At 42.8% G+C, this 17,593-nt stretch overlaps 1 protein-coding gene across 3 annotated transcripts in view; it reads right to left on the bottom strand.

The window, feature by feature from the left end:
- The window catches only part of MYO16 (myosin XVI), a 303,016-nt gene that overhangs the window by 139,050 nt on the left and 146,373 nt on the right, over positions 1–17,593 (bottom strand). For 2 of the 3 annotated variants that reach the window (XM_069883455.1, XM_069883453.1), the window contains exons 14-15: positions 6,721–6,826; positions 4,649–4,766 (exon numbers count right to left, since the gene is read on the bottom strand). In XM_069883455.1, coding sequence (XP_069739556.1) covers positions 4,649–4,766; positions 6,721–6,826 — 224 coding nt within the window. Of the gene's footprint in view, positions 1–4,644; positions 4,767–6,720; positions 6,827–17,593 lie in introns of all 3 variants that reach the window. The other variant, XM_069883454.1, reaches the window with a different exon arrangement.

Here is a 17,593-nt window from a genome sequence, read left to right on the forward strand (position 1 = left end):
CTACCCATAGCAGCAGGGTTGGAACTGGATGATCTGTAAGTTCCCTCCCAACCTTCAACCTGCTGGAGACATCATCTGGCCTGTTTAATCTTCATACAAAAAGCAAAATGCCTGCTATTATGGAACCTATATTATGAGAAATTGTGTACCAGCCATCTAGCCCTCTGCTGCTTCCCTACAGCACAAAGAATTCTGCTGGAAATAAAAGGACACGCTTGGGAAATCATTAACCTGGTAGCAGGATATGTTCCTGACTGCAGTAGCTTCACAGCACACTGCAAATTGAAACAATGCAGTCTTAACCTATCTTGGCAGGACTGGTCTAGATACACACTTTCATTAGAATCAATCATTAGTCGGTTGCGGTTTCTATTGGGTAAAACATCATAATCGAGCCTCAGGGATGATTCCAATCTTTTATTGAGCTTGTAACTTATTCCTCAGTAAAACTAACCCCACCATCAATTTCAAAAGAGTCCATTACCGATCTTTAATCGCTTTTGTGTGTGTGCAATGGTCTTCAGTAAGGATTTTCTAACTATCGCAGAGGTGTTTTTAATATTCATTGGTTTATAAAGCAAGAAAAATATTACTGGAGGTCACCTAAGTGATTAATTAATACAGTTAACTTTAATGATGAGCAACACTACTTATTTAGATGACACAAATTAATTCAGGCCTTTTCCGGTGCTTCAAGTCACGCACTTATAATAAGGCTAAAGACAGTTCATCTCAGCATCTCCAGGAACAGGAAGAGCTGTTAATGAAAGTCAAGCTGCTGATCAGCAGGAATCAAACACAGCAACATGTTAATAAAGTAACTCAGAAAGAAACCTATTCTAGTAATACCATAGAATCATAAAATCGCTTGGTTGGAAAAGACCTTTGAGATCATTGAGTGCAACCATACCTGTCCACTACTAAACCATATCCCTGAGCACCTCAGCTACCTCATCTTTTAAACACCTCCAGGCATGGGGACTCAACCACCTCCCTGGGCAGCTTCTGCCATTGTCTGAGAACCCTTTTGGTGAAGAAATTTTTCCTAATGTCCAATCTGAACCTCCCCTTGTGCAGCTTCAAGCCATTCCTTCTCATCCTACCACCTGTCACTTGGGAGAAGAGACCAACACCCACCTCACTACGACCTCCTTTCAGGTAGTTGTAGGCAGTGATGAGGTCTCCCTCAGCCTCCTTTTCTCCAGGCTAAATAATCTCAATTCCCTCACCACTCTCACAACCCTTGTTCTCCAGCCCCTTCACCGTCTTCATTGCCCTTCTCTGGACACGCTCCAGGACCTCAACGTCTTCCTTAGTGTGGGGACTAAAACCAAACACAGTATTTGAGGTGTGGCCTCACCACTGCCAAGTACATGGGCAGTATGTTCCTCTACAAAGTAAAACATGTTTGTTAACCTACCTGTGGAATAAAAGGGGAAAATAATAGAGTTCCAGAACAAAGTCTGCTATTTCTCTGGAATGTTAACTATGCTTACAGGCCAAAGGAAATTTATTCTCCGTTTAACAGACCATTCGATCTACTGAGCAGCTGCAAAGTCAGCAAGCAAACTCTGTATTGAAAGTAAGGCCAGTGAAAGCTTTATTTCAGCTACGCATTCTTTGAAACAACATTGCTCTTTCTCAAAAACCTTGCTGCCTTAAGCACAGCCATTCCTAAAGGCAAAACAACACTTGAACGTTCAGAGATAAAACACAGTACAAAACAGGTACAGAGAAGGGCAATGAAGCTGGTTATGGGGCTGGAGAAGAAGTCCTATGAGGAGCAGCTGAGAGAACTAGGGTTGTTTAGCCTGGAGAGAAGGAGGCTGACGGAAGACTATCACTGTCTACAACTGCCTGAAAGGAGGTTGTAGCACATGAGTGTTGGTCTCTTCTCATAAATGACAGGTGATAGGATGAAAGGGAATGGCCTCAACTTGCACCAGGGCAGGTTCAGATTAGACATCAGGAAAAATTTCTTCACCAGAAGCATTTTCAGGCCCTGGCAGAGGCTGCCCAGGGAGGTGGTTGAGTCCCCAGTCCTGGAGGTGTTTAAAAGGCAGGTAGATTAAGTTCTTAGGGACCTGGTTTAGCAGTGGATGGATTCAGCAACCTCAAAGGCCTTTTATAGAATCATAGAATCATAGAATAACCAGGCTGAAAGAGACCCACCGGATCATCGAGTCCAACCATTCCTACCAAACACTAAACCATGTCCCTTAGCACCTCGTCCACCCGTCCCTTAAACACCTCCAGGGAAGGTGAATCAACCACCTCCCTGGGCAGCCTGTTCCAGTGCCCAATGACCCTTTCTGTGAAGAATTTTTTCCTAATGTCCAGCCTAAATCTCCCCTGGCAGAGCTTGAGGCCATAACCAGGCGATTCTATGAATTTATTTTAGAAACTTACTGAGAACACTGGCTTGTAGTTTATTCTCTACTTATTCTGATGTAAGACTTTTTACTAGTCTTGCTTATCTAGTCGCAAAGAATAATGAATTAATCTGGATTATACCTTCTCCACTCGTTTGATTTGACTAAAGCAGTGAATGATATCTGATCTACAAGACTCCTGTCACAGAAAACCTCCCATTTGAACCCAATGCTGTAGTACATCTAATCAGAAAATAGCACCAGAGGAGACATGTAGAACCTCTGTAGATGTACAGATGTAGTTTGCATGCTCCTTCCTTAGTAAATTGTTCTGGATATCCACCTTAATATCTATCTGTTAAAGAGTTAAAACAACCAAAAGCATTTGATGTAAGTAGTCTGGTGTCACATGAATTCTTGTCTACAAACCAAATCCTCTCGTATTGAGAGCAGCCCTGCAGAGAAGGTCTTGGACTGCTGTTGATGAGAAGCTCAACATGAACCAGCAATGTGTGCTCGCAACCAAGAGGGCAACCATACCCTGGGCTGCATCAAAAGAAGCGTGGCCAACAGGGCAAGGAGAAGGATTCTGCCCCTCTTGTGAGACCTCCTCTGGAGTGTTGTGTCCAGTTCTGGAATCCTCAACAGAAGAAGGAGATGGAGCTGTTGGAATAGGTCCAGAGGAGCCTAAATGAGTTATGAAGTCCTCTCTCAGCAGAATCACGTCCTCTGCATATTTACACTTCCTTCATGTTTAAGCAGTGCAAGTAAACACTGCTGCAAATGATCTTGCAAATAGATACTAAGAATCACTGGGTGAGATTTAAACCAGCCAACGGCAACACAGCTGATTCTTTTCTCTTTTATGGCAGTGTAAACCTGGGAAAATTTCGCTCAGAATTGATGCTTAGCAGTAGCCTAGAAAAGGTAACTTCTACAATACAAATTGAACAGCATGAACAACCGCAACTTATAAAATCATAAACTTTTACTGCTGTACTGCAGCTTCTCACTCTTTACTGTAAATAAGGGAACATTTGGCTAGCTAAGATACGGTGAGAGTAATTGATTCAGTTCCTAAATACTTGAGGAGTGGTAGGGCAGGTAATTTTTGTATTAAACTTACACTGAAAGTAGGCACAAATTCTAATCTATCTTACCTCTAATAAGAATAAACATTAGTATGATTCGTAGCTCCTTTAGAAGAAGCTCAAAGCAGTAATAAATTACTTTTATATTCAGTATTACAGAGAATATTTGTAATTTGTTTACACTCAATAGAAGAGTTCATCACTTATTTAAGGGATACTTCAAATACCCAACACAATTCTAGATACAAAGGCAAAAATTAATGTCTTTGTTACTTTTATTTCACAGTAAAGCAATAGATTGGTCACACTTTGCTAAACTCAGGAGCAAAGGGAAATGTGATTTCCTGGGAAATGGGAAAGGAATCTGTGCATCAACCTGTTTTTTTCTGGTCTTTCTCTGCCACCTCGTGGTTGCACAGAACAGGGCTCTCCCTCTTAATACTGCACACGAGTGTTGACAAGCTATTAATTCACATCCTATCAAACATCTCCTTCTGACAATCCCTAAAACCTCCTTGCCTCTTTCAAGTACTTCAAGGCCATCGATGCCTAACTCTGCGTATGGCACAATGGGATCCCTGATCTGTTCCTTTCTTGTGAGATTTCATCTAGACTATTGTGTCCAGTTCTGGAATCCTCAACAGAAGAAGGAGGTGGAGCTGTTGGAACGGGTCTACAGGAGGGCTACAAAGATGATCAGAGGGCTGAAGCACCTCCCGTACAAGGAAAGGATGACAGAGTTGGGGTTGTTCAGCCTGGAGAAGAGAAGGCTCTGAGATGACCTTATAGTGACCTTCCAGTACCTGAAGAGGTTACAAGAAAGCTGAAGAGGGACTATCTACAAAGGTTTGTAGTGATAGGGTGAGGGGCAATGGCTATAAACTGGAGATGGGCAGATTTAGACTAGACATAAGGAGGAATTTCTTCACAATGAGAGTGATGAGACACTGAAACAGATTTCCCAGGGAAGTTGTGGCTGCCCCATCCCTGGAAATGCTGAAGATGAGGTACAGTGGGGCCTTGGGCACCTGATCTAGTGGGAGGTGTCCCTGCCCATGGCAGGGGGCTTGGATCTGGATGATGTTTAAGGTTCTTTCCAACCCAAATGGTTCTATGATTCTACGGTCTATTTTGTGTACAGGCTGTATTAAAATAAAACCATTGGACAGGTTAAATGATACTTACCTGCCACTAATGTTTTTGTCTTCTCACAAAACTGTAGCTCAAAATATTTTATAAAACAGCTGGAGAAATAATTCAAGGGTGTCTTAGCGTGTCCGAAGGCCTCCAAGATACAGTTTACCTGCAAGAAAACCATAAAGAAACATTAAGATAAGAAATAAACAGAAAGATATTTAAGCAAACATCATTGAGATTTGTTTGTGATCAATAAGTAGAGGGGAGAAAGACTGTTTTTCACCCTGGAATTTATTGAATGTTAAGTTTTTTCTCCAGTCCTAGAGGTGTTCAAGGCCAGGTTGGATGGGTCTTTGGGCATCCTGGTCTACTGGGAGGTGTCCCTGCCCATGGCAGGGGGGTTGGAACTGGATGATCTTCAAGGTCCCTTCCAACCCACATTATTCTATGATTCTGTGATTTTATGAGTCTATGATACATAGAAGTTAAAGTAAGATAGTTCAAAAGGAAAAACAAAAAAGGTGCTGTCAGAGAAGTGGAAGCTGTAAAGAGAAGAGGAAAGACAGCAGCTCACACATGAGCCTTGTCCTTGCAGATAGTTTGGAAACAAGTGACTGGAGCCATATGATCAGAGCTCACATGCTTAGCAAAATTATTAATATTTTTGAAGACAGTTATAATTGTAAAGTCAGTCAATACTAAAAACCAACCAAGGGAATTTACAAGTGTTAGACGATGCCACAAATGGCATAAATTATTGATTTCAAGTAGAATTACTTTAGCATTTTAGTAGTGAAAAAGTGAGGAAAAAATCAATTCTGACTTTTTATATGGCATCTCTCACCAACACATTTAGTAGAATCATAGGATCATAGAACGGTTTGTGTTGGAAGGGACACCTCCCACCAGACCAGGCTGCTCAAGGCCCCATCCAACCTGGCCTTCAACACCTCCAGGAAGGGGACATCCACAGCTTCCCTGGGCACCTAGTGCCAGGGCCACACCACTCTCAGCATCAAGAATTTCTTTCTAATGTCTAATCTAAATCTTCCCCCTTCCATTAAAGTCATTCCCACTTACCCTATCACTCCATGCCCTTGTAAAAAGTCCTTCCCCAGCTTTCTTGGAGGCCCCCTTGAAGGGGAGTACTGAAAGGCTGCCCTAAGGTCTCCCTGAATCCTTCTCTTATTTTTAAAAGATTAAAAATCTCAAAAATAATAGAAGTAATTAAATATGCCATATTTATTTCATGTTTTGTCTGTATTTATGGTTGGGGGGCTGGTTCTTACACAAAAAAAGGATTCTCTTCAGCATTTTCCTCTTTTACATCCTAAAAAATCAACTGCACTGTGGTCTCAATGCACTATTGTTCTGATAAAACAGTGGTTTTCGGAATCTGGATGACCTAGATGAGCAGAGGTAGGAGGGAAGAGGGCTGCGGAGTGGCACAGATACCGTGTGGCTCCAGTCTTAGAGACAGAAGATCTAAAAAATCAGACTTCTTAGAATTATTCATTGAAACCGCTATTTATGCAGTAGGTGGCAGCAGAAAACTAGTCAGTCTAGTCCTGCTTCCACTTCAGCAGCATTGTTTAGGATGCATTTGCTCATGAGGCTAATGCAGCACTTGGCTTAACCCATGCAGCTTTATTAACATTAATCTTGCTACGCGTAACTGCATCAGGAATAAATTCAGGCTACAGTGTTCGTTAAAGCACCTTAAAAGAAAATAAACCAGAATCTTTATTTGATTCCCCATGACGGGATCTGTTCCATCTACCTTCACGGTCTGAATTCGGGTGTCCCATCCAAGGAAGCTCCAAAGGGTCTTTCTATAGAATCATAGAATAGTTTGGGTTGGACGATACCTTAAAGATCATCCAGTTCCAACTCCCCTGCCATGGAAAGGGACACCTCCCACTGGATCAGGCTGCCCAGGACCCATCCAATGTGGCCTTCAACACCTATTCCCATTAAGGTCATCTCAAGGAAAGAAACCTGCTTTTGACTTCAATGGTAAAAACTCTTCATGAACTTCTGCGTAGCGGGTGAAATATCTTTGCCTACCTAAGAGGCCAGATTTTTGCTTTGTTCTGCTCAGTGATCAGATTGCCACTTACGTGTTTCATCTTTGTTTCAAAGATATTTCTGCTGGAGCTTGTCCTGCAAGCGAGGTGCTTTGCTATCTGTTTGCAGGCTTCACTCTTCCCAGAACCACTTTCTCCACTGGAAGACGACAGGCAACAAAAGAGAGGGAAATAATTGTTATTTTTGCTTCTGAAATGCTATTTGTGTTCTCTTCTAGCTCTGTTGGAATAGATTTAAGTTTTCACAGTCAAACTTTCATTTTCAATAACAGAAGCCTTATGGAAAGCAAATAATAAAGAACAGAACGTAGGAGATAAACTGGCTGACTCTCTATGTTCATGAGCGCAGTCAGAGCTGTCAAGTTATATTCTTGTACCACAAGGCAAGCCAATCAAACCTGAACTTTCAAGGTATTTTTAAGGAGCCTTCTGGTACTGCCTCATTCTCTCTGCAGATGGGAAAATACTACTGTGTTAAACATAGAATCATAGAGTCATAGAATAGTTTGGGTTGGAAGGGACCTTAAAGATCATCCAGTTCTAACCCATGATGGGCAGGGACACATCCAGCCTGACCTTGAACACCTCTAGGGATGGCACAACCACAACCTGTTCCGGTGTCTCATCACTCTCTTAATGTAGAAATTCCTCCTTATGTCTCGTCTAAATCTTCCCTCCTTCAGTTTATACCCATTGCCCCCAGTCCTACCACTACAAGCCTTTGCAAACAGTCCCTCCCCAGCTTTCAAGTAAGCCCCTTTCACGTATTGGAAGGTCACTATAAGGTCTCCTTGGAACCTTCTCTTCTCCAGGCTGAACAACCCCAACTCTCTCAGCCTGTTCTCATATGGGAGGTGCTCCAGCCCTCTGATCATCCTTGAAGCCCTCTAAAAGCATAAATCAAACAAATAAAGGAAAAAACAAAAGCAGGAAGGACAAAAAGGTCTTCAAACTCAGACAGGGATGGGATCTCTGCACTATTTAACATCATTCAACTCCAGCAGGACATACACACAGCCCTGGGGAATACCCCATTTATTTGCTTGGTAAACTCTGGTGTTAGGTGTTAAGACAGACCTCTTACCACTCTATGTGATGTGTCAAACTGTTTTTACCTATGTCACTCTTGTTTCTATAACAAACTGAAGCCTGATCCAGGACTTCAAACTCCTATTGGCAACAGTAGGTTTGTGGTCCAAGGCTGCGAAGGTTTGTAACCCAGATATATATTATGCAAAGACCTCAAATAAAAGGTCTCAAAACCAGGTCTTAAATTAAGGAAATCATGTGAAATCAAGGTCACTGTCACAGCTAACGTGAAACTAATTTCCCTACAGGACTGGCAAGGTGCTCCCTGAGTGCACTGTCCCTTCTTCAGGTCTTCAGCTTCTGACTTTTTGACAGTTTCAAAAATCCGATGATACTCAACGTCATCCTACAAAATCTGCATGCCTGTCACCCCTTAGAATGACGAATTTACTCTCCAAATCCTAATTGTACCCTGCTGCCTCTGATCTTACGAAGCAGCATTGGCCTTCTTCCTTTATAATGGTAGAGTCTAAATTCCAGGTGCCTTTGCCTGTTATCACTAATAGGAACAGAAAAAAGTGAAATGGGGCATTAGGCCTGTTCCCCCCTAGAAACATTTCGTACTCCTCCAAGTTGCAGATCTTATGCCTGTATTACACGGAAATTCAGTGAGATGGCAGACAGATACAGAACCATGGAATGGGTTGGGTTGGAAGATCTAGTTCCAATCCCCCTGCCATGGCCAGGTACATCTCCAAATAGATCAGGCTTCTCCAACGTGGCCTTGAACCCCTCCAGGGATGGGGCAGCCACAACTTCCCTGGGAAACCTGTGCCAATGCCTCGTCACCCTCAGCATGAAGAATTTCTTCCTAATGTCTAATATAAATCTTCCCCCCTCCAATTTAAAGCCATTAAACCTATATAAACCTATATTAAAAATGACATAAACCTATCTTGCTGTCTCAGTTTTCCCCACTGCCCTGCCACCCGGTCAAAGTGGCCACTCCACTAGCACCTGCTTGTCACAATGATGAAGTAACTTTGTCTTTCCACAACATACATAATCAAAACTCACAGCTGCAACCTGCTATCACTATATCACAGGTCACCAAAAGATTAGCAACAGTGGCTCCTTGGTTATTTCAGCTGTTAAGGAACTTCTCTGAAGTTCAAACATCTCTGAAGTTTAGTATGGTCACAGATGATGCCACTGAGCAAAAATATTCATATATGTTTGAAAATCAGATCCAAAACGACAGAATAATAGAATTATGGAATCAGAACAGTTTGGGTTGGAAGGGGCCTTAAAGATGATCCAGTTACAACCCCCTCCCATGAGCAGGGACATCCGACTAGATAATTCATAGTTTGGGACAACTCGCATCTTTATATTATATTTATATTTTATATATATATAATATTTATATAATTCTGAAGGCTGAGTAAATTGTAGTATTTTATTATTTTGCTTCCTAAGACCCAAATACATCTGCCAAAAACTTGATTGCTTTAAGTATTCCAAAGCAGGCATGCAAATTATAATTAAAACCAAGAAAATGCCTCCTCAAACAAAGGAAATGGAGCGTTCACCATGAGTTTCACACTTACTAATTAGTTTTTGTCACTTCTAAAGTAAAGCTAGGTTATCGTTTTCCCTGCAAGCTACCTGTGGCTCAGAGAGAACAGGACCAGGTGAGGGTGCAGAAAGTGGCAGCCGGTTTCTCAAGCAGAACACTGTAAGAAATGGTGTCAAAGGCTTTACTAAAGTCCAGGTACTGTCCAATTTTCAGTGTGTTCCACTTTAAAACACAAGGATTTCTCATCATTCGGTGAGGGGAGACCTTATTGATCTCTACAGCTACCTAAAAGGAGGTTGTAGAGAGGTGGGTGTTGGTCTCTTCTCCAAAGTGATAGGTGATAGGACAAGAGGGAATGGCCTTAAGCTGCACCAGGGGACGTTTAGATTGGACACGAGGAAAAATTATTTCACTGAAAAGGTTCTCAGGCACTGGCAGAGAGTGGTTGAGTCCCCGTCCCTGCAGGAGTTTGAAAAATGGATAGATGAGGTGCTTCAGGACATGATTTAGAAGTAGACAGGTGCGGTTGGAGTTGATGATCTCTAAGGTCTTCTCCAACCTAAAGATTCTATGACATTATTTAGCTTTAAAAAAGTTATTTTTATCACTATAAAATCATTGGATATTGACATTCCTGGCTGCTAACCCACAAAATTATAACATTCAGTTTATATATGCATTATGTTTTCTTGATTCACCAAATTAGCCAACAGCTTCCCACAAACCATTGGCTTGATTGTCTACGGATCCTTCACTTTTAACATGCCTATAAACTATATTTAAACTTCCAAGACAGACCCTTACTTATCTTGTCAGTGCACAACTCATTTTCATTCCCTGAACGGCAGGCGTGAAATGCAGTAAGAAGGAAGTTAATTAAAAAAACACCACTTATTTGCTATTTAAGAACATGAAATTATAGAATCATAGAGTAGTTTGGGTTGGAAGGTACCTAGTACCAACCCCCCTGTTGATGGGCAGGGAAACCTCCCACTAGATCAGGTTGCTCAAAGCCCCATCCAACCTGGCCTTGAACACCTCCAGGGATGGGACAGCCACACAAAAAAATGTTATTGTATTCTGATGGTGGCTCACTGTAAACTAAAAGTCATTGGGAATAATTGGTAGTAAACTCTACATATAATTTGGCCAAATGTTTCCTGTTTTAACAGACTCAATTTCAGCAAATGAACCCTCGACTAGACGTGAATTGGCTCAGAAAAAAAGAAAAAAGAAGTCTTAGAACATGGTAACCCCACGGAGGAAATTAAGGGTAAAGCTTCAGAAGGCAATGAAGCAAGTAAGATGTTGCACCTTCAATAAATTTGGAGAATATACTAAGTTGAGTGGGACTGTTGTTCTGCCTAAGGGCAACAAAGGGGGTGAAGAGTTTAGAGCAACTAACCTCAAGCAGATTGACGCTTCCACCTAGCTTAGTATCATCTGTGAACTTAATAAGGGTACACTCAATATGAATACATATATATCATAGAATCATAGAATAACCAGGTTGAAAGAGACCCACCGGATCATCGAGTCCAACCGTTCCTATCAAACACTAACCCATGTCTCTCAGCACCTCGTCCACCCGTGCCTTGAACACCTCCAGGGAAGGTGACTCAACCACCTCCCTGGGCAGCCTCTGCCAGTGCCCAATGACCCTTTCTGGGAAGAATTTTTTCCTAATGTCCAGCCTAAACCTCCCCTGGCGGAGTTTGAGGCCATTCCCTCTTGTCCTGTCCCCTGTCACTTGGGAGAAGAGCCCAGCTCCCTCCTCTCCACAACCTCCTTTCAGGTAGTTGGAGAGAGCAATGAGGTCTCCCCTCAGCCTCCTCTTCTCCAGGCTAAACACCCCCAGCTCTCTCAGCCGCTCCTCATAAGGCCTGTTCTCCAGCCCCCTCACCAGCTTTGTTGCTCTTCTCTGGACTCGCTCCAGAGCCTCAACATCCTTCTTGTAGGGAGGGGCCCAGAACTGAACACAGGATTCGAGGAGCGGTCTCACCAGTGCCGAGTCCAGAGGGAGGATAACCTCCCTGGACCTGCTGGTCACACCGTTTCTGATCCAAGCCAAGATGCCATTGGCCTTCTTGGCCACCTGGGCCCCTGCTGGCTCATGTTCAGTCGCTGTCAACCAACACCCCCAGGTCCCTCTCCTCCAGGCAGCTTTCTAGAGAGACTTCTCCTAGTCTGTAGCACTGCATAGGGTTATATATATAAAATTAATTATACATTGTCTACTTTGCTGCTTGGGGAGAGCCAGCCAACCTACATGAGGCAAAGGGAGCCGACAAAGCAGAGAGCTGATGTGTCAGAGAGACAAAAATCGAACTCATGTAGTGCAAAGCAAGTTTGGCAATGCTAGATCGGTATTTTCACTGAATCGTGTAACAGGAGAAGGAAGTATTCTACTACTAAACTGAGCAGTAAATACCTCACCGCTCTAACCGTTTAATTTAAGTTCCAAACCAACAGATTTCCTTAGATTAGAGAACATTCATTTAAAAGAAACACTTCATTTTCCCAGCAAAGGACTGGACTGGTCCTAAGTCAACTCCAAGATATATACTGGGACAGAAGTATTCTTCCAGATCTTAAGGGAAATACCTCAGAGATCGATTTTGCTGTTTTTTAATCGGTGTCTTCAGTTTTTTGGCCAAGTCTTCAAAGCAGCTGCAATAGGAAAACTCAAGATTTGCTAAATCTGTTTCCCACATGAGCAGCACCTTACAAAAGAATCGTGCTGCTAGGAAAGAACATTTCACACTTGATCAATAATTTTGCTGGTTTCCAGTTGATTTTTTTCTTCTATTTTAACTACATGTTGGAAACTTTTCTTTGCCTTGCTCTTGGTTTTAAAGCTTGCCTTCTACTAAGCAGTCTTAAGGTGAACTGATGCACGTCAAGTTCTGTATACAACAGAAAGTTGGGAAAACTTCCATAACACATATCTTTGAGCACAGAAAACAAAAGCTAAACATTACATGATGATGCTACACAAATCTTCATCATTCAGCATAAGCCCATGCTGTTTATGTGTCATAACCCAATCTAGATGGTCCAGGGGTCACCAGGGAAAGACTCTGGATCTCCCAGTAAAATTTACGGGTTCAGCACGCACTAGGCTAAATGATGCCAAAGGACTGATCTAAAATGAATTTCTTTGCACAGGCACTTGGAGGGTAGTGGGGCTCTTCAAAGGGATCTGAACAGGCTGGACCGCTGGGCTGAGACCAATGGCACGAGATTCAACAAGGCCAAATGCCGGGTCCTGCACTTGGGGCACAACAACCCTGTGCAGTGCTACAGACTAGGAGAAGGCTGTCTAGAAAGCTGCCTGGAGGAGAGGGACCTGGGGGTGTTGGTTGAACATGAGCCAGCAGGGGCCCAGGTGGCCAAGAAGGCCAATGGCATCTTGGCTTGGATCAGAAACGGCGTGACCAGCAGGTCCAGGGAGGTTATCCTCCCTCTGTACTCGGCACTGGTGAGACCGCTCCTCGAATCCTGTGTTCAGTTCTGGGCCCCTCACCACAAGAAGGATGTTGAGGCTCTGGAGCGAGTCCAGAGAAGAGCAATAAAGCTGATGAGGGGCTTGGAGAACAAGAGGAGCATGTGAGGAACCTGGGGGTGTTTAGCCTGGAGAAGAGGAGGCTGAGGGGAGACCTCATTGCTCTCTACAACTACCTGAAAGGAGGTTGTAGAGAGGAGGGTGATGGCCTCTTCTCCCAAGTGACAGGGGACAGGACAAGAGGGAATGGCCTCAAGCGCCACCAGGGGAGGTTCAGTCTGGACATCAGAAAAAAAAAAATCACAGAAAGGGTCACTCGGCACTGGAACAGGCTGCCCAGGTAGGTGGTTGATCACCATCCCTGGAGGTGTTTAAGGCACGGGTGGACGAGGAGCTGAGGGACATGGTTTAGTGTTTGATAGGAATGGTTGGACTCGATGATCCTGTGGGTCTTTTCCAACCTAGTGATTCTGTGGTTCTGTGATTCTTAGGAATATTATTGCAATTGGCTTGCTAAATCTCTGTTAAGGGAAAAGAAAGAAAGAGAGAAGAAGGGAGTGAAGGAAAAGAGAGAGAGAAAAGTGTAAGGGCACCATGTGGGCTTCAGTCCTCCTCTTCTCCCAGGATTGTGGATGCTCTGCTTCCAGTGGCCCCTCTTCTAGAGTGTTATTTATAGCTTTTTTGTTGGGCTTGTGAAATGCTTCTTCTAGGAAGGTTCTGGAACTGAGTTTGGGGGAGCATAGAGGTCCAAGGTATCAATCTACCCCTTCTCTCCCTAATGGCAAGACCACAGCATGACCTCTTCAGGCAGCAAGCACGGCTGGGCTGCTTGTAAGAGATAAAGCGTTGAAGGGCATTGCCTCTACTGCAGCCTCAACAGTGGTTTAAGACAGAAAAAAAGTGATTTGAGGCAGCCAGAAGGAATCAGTCTCTTACATCATGCAACTAGCAATTAGCTTAGCACTCTGGCAACAGCTACACTCATGACAGAAGTGATGACTTTTTATTAGCTTGATTTTTGTCCTCGGGGGAAGCTACTGTAGACCTGCAGCTACAAACCCTTTCCCTGTGATCAAAGGAGTACTCACTGCTTAATCTCTGTTGGTTATTCCCAAACAAAAGGGTGGAGTCTCTGCTTCCAGATATTTAATCACTGACATTATCACAATCATCTGTGTAGGGTCAGGAGACTCCAAGCATGGGTAACCTGATCTAATGGGGTGTCCCTGCCCATGGCAGGGGAGTTGGAACTAGATGATCTTTTAGGTCCCTTCCAACCCTAACTATTCCATGATTCTATGATTCTACAAGCCACATCTGGCTAAGAATACAACATAGACAATACCTGTCCCTGAAGGGCTTCTACTCTAAATATATCACTAGAGACAAAAAGTAAAAATCAAATAAACAGAAACCAGATGGTAGTTCTATGAAAAAGAGAGAGAACAGGACAATGCAACAAGCACAACAGCTGATAGATGAAAGTCTAATTTATAAAGATTCTGATCTCAGTGATGTGAGCTAGCAAAGCTTTGGGAAAGCTTGTCGTAAGGGGTTTTGGAACAGAAATGTAAAATTCCTGGATCCTAGTCAGGCTCAAGCATGAAATAAATAGTGCGGTAAGACTCTGCCCTGCCAGAAGCCACGAACATCTCCTGAACACACAAAGGGGCTGAAAATTCAAGTTGTACTTTAAGATCAGAAAGTAGAGGCTGGTAGTTTAGCAAGGGTTTCAAAGACCATAATTCCAACTCAGACAACTCCAGGTGCCTTCATCTCTCTTCATTATCAAATCCTTGGAAAATGTGGGAGGCAAAAATGACTAGACTAAGAAAAACACCATCATTAAGGGTTACGCTGCATGCAGAATTCATTAGCGACAGTATGCGTCCAATAAAAGAGTAATTCATGAATCATTAGTAATGGCCACTAAACTCATGGGAAGTATCTTTTTCTAATTAGTCTTCGGTAGAAAAAGAAAACAAACTGAAAAGCACAGTTAATAGAAAATAAACGTTATCTCCACAAAATAACCAAGCTTCAGAGATTGAGTGAGATGACAGAATTGACAAGAATAAGGGTTTATTTCTTAATATTCTTTGAAAAGACTGTGGACATCTTGATACACTGAGAATAAAAGGCTTCTATAAAGAAATAACAGGATTTTAAAGTCACTTGATCCTTCTCTGGCAGTCAGTGGTTAAGCCAGACATATTTTAAGGATTACACAGGAAAAGTATAATACTGGTATGGTTCTAATTCTCCCTGGTCCATACCATGTCACAGCATGTGCATCAAAACAATGGCCTCTTCTCAAGGTAAAGTCCTTACAATAAAGCTAAGGCATAATTATGCTTTAAATTTATACTAAAAATTGCTTATGGTAAAAAGTCTTATTATAAGTAAAAGTAAAGCGGACGTAAAATTAAATAAAGTTTTATTCTATAATAAGAATAAATAATTAATAATAAAAAATAATAATTTAATCCATGACAGAGCACTCTTGCTCAAATAATCATCATTTTTCATTTGCTAATGATTACAACAAAAGGCAAAACTGTACTCATCGTGCAATAGAAAGATTCCTCATGTGCCACGATGATGTATCTTATAGATATCAAGTGATATCTTGAAACTAGTGCATACTCACAGGGATAATCTACTTTTACTTAATTTATTCCTGACAAAAGCAAAGAAAGGAAGTCCATTTTGACCACATATGAAGTTCATGCCCACACACAAGATCAGGTGACAGAAATGGAGGTAAATAGTTTCTTGAGCTATTATTGATGAGGTTCCACAAAGGCCAAGTGCAAGGTCCTACACCTGGGTTGGGGCAAGCCACGTTTTCAATACAGGACGGGGGAGGATGTGATTGAGAGCAGCCCTGAGGAGAAGGACTTGGAGGTGCTGGTTGATGAGAAGCTCGACATGAGGCAGCGATGGGTGCACACAGCCCAGGAGGCCAATCAGACCTTGGGCTGCATCAAAAGAAAAGTGGCCAGCAGGGCAAGGGAGGGGATTCTGCCCCTCTGTTCCTCTCTTGTGAGACTTCATCTGGAGAATTGTGTCCAATTCTGCAATCCTCAATAGAAGGAGGATATGGAGCTGTTGGAACGGGTCCAGAGGACTACAAAGATGACAGAACACTTTGGTTTCGAAGGGACATTAAAGATCATCCAGTTTCAACCCCCATGACATGGGCAGGGACACCTCCCACCAGAACAGGCTGCCCAAGGCCCCATCCAACCTGGACTTCAACACCTCCAGGGATGGGGCAGCCACAACTTCCCTGGGCAACCCATTCCAGTGTCTCACCACTCACACAGTGAAGAAATTCCTCATTATGTCTAGTCTAAATCTGCCCCTCTCCAGTTTATAGCTATTGCCCCTAGTCCTACCACTACAAGCCTTTGTAAAAAGTCCCTCCCCAGCTTTCTTGAAGGCCCCCTTCAGGTACTGGAAAGTCACTATAAGGACTCCTCATAGCCTTGTCGTCTCCAGGCTGAACAAGCCCAACTCTCTCAGCCTGTCCTCATACAGGAGGTGCTCCAGCCCTTTGATCATCTTTGTAGCCTCCTCTGGACCTGTTCCAAGAGCTCCACATCCTTCTTCTGTTGGGGATTCCAGAACTGGACACAATACTCCAGATGAGGTCTCACAAGAGAGGAATCGAGGGGCAGAATCCCCTCCCTCACCGGGCTGGCCATGCTTCTTTTGATGCAGCCCAGGACACAGTTGGCCTTCTGGGCTGTGAGTGCACACAGCCAGCTCATGTCAAGCTTCCCACCAATCATCACCCCCAAGTCCTTCAAAGCCATTTGTATTAAGTACAATATTCTTTGCGTACTGCTGCACAATTCTTAAATTGGCAGCCAGCCTTTTTCGTGAGGTATGAGTATTATTCTCTGCTTCTTCTCTTTCTATATGTAGAGGCAACTTCACAAAGATATTAGAATCATAGAATAACCAGGTTGGAAGAGACCCACCAGATCATTGAGTCCAACCATTCCTATCAAACACTAAACCATGTCCCTTAGCACCTCGTCCACCCGTCCTTTAAACCCCTCCAGGGATAATGACTCAACCCCCTCCCTGGGCAGCCTGTTCCAGTGCCTAATGACCCTTTCTGTGAAGAATTTTTTCCTAATGTCCAGCCTAAATCTCCCCCAGCAGAGCATGAAGCCATTCCCTCTTGTCCTGTCCCCCATCACTTGGGAGAAGAGGCCAATTAATTATTAATCAATTATGTGTGTTCCAGATTTCTACTTTGAAGAAAATGCTGCAAATACTGCCTTAGGATTGTTCTTATTTTATTAAAGTTACTCTACCTAAACAAGAGTTAATATTTACAAGAAGGTAACGTGAACATACAGGAATTATTTCCCATTTTTGCTTGTACATCCGCTCAAATGTCACTGCTTCCTGGACAAATAAGTAACTATTCCATTCTGATTAGGCTATCATAGAATCATAGAATCACCAGGTTGGAAGAGACCCACTGGATCATCAAGTCCAACCATTCCTATCAAGTCCAACCATTCCTATCAAACCTATAAAATCAAAGCCTATAAACCTATAATATCAAACCTATAAAATGGTTATCATTTGTTTCAACCAATCAACAGTCAGTTCCTCATGTAATTAATTTATACAATTAAAATTTAGAAACTTATTTAGTTTTTTATAAGCTATGCTTTCAGAAGAAACACTTAATTACGATATTCAGATGTATTTGAAGACAATATACAGAACTTCAAATACTCACAGGAGTCTGTCGACATAAAGAGAAT

Source organism: Phaenicophaeus curvirostris, chromosome 1 (genome assembly GCF_032191515.1).
Source record: "Phaenicophaeus curvirostris isolate KB17595 chromosome 1, BPBGC_Pcur_1.0, whole genome shotgun sequence".
Classification (NCBI taxonomy): Eukaryota; Metazoa; Chordata; class Aves; order Cuculiformes; family Cuculidae; genus Phaenicophaeus; species Phaenicophaeus curvirostris.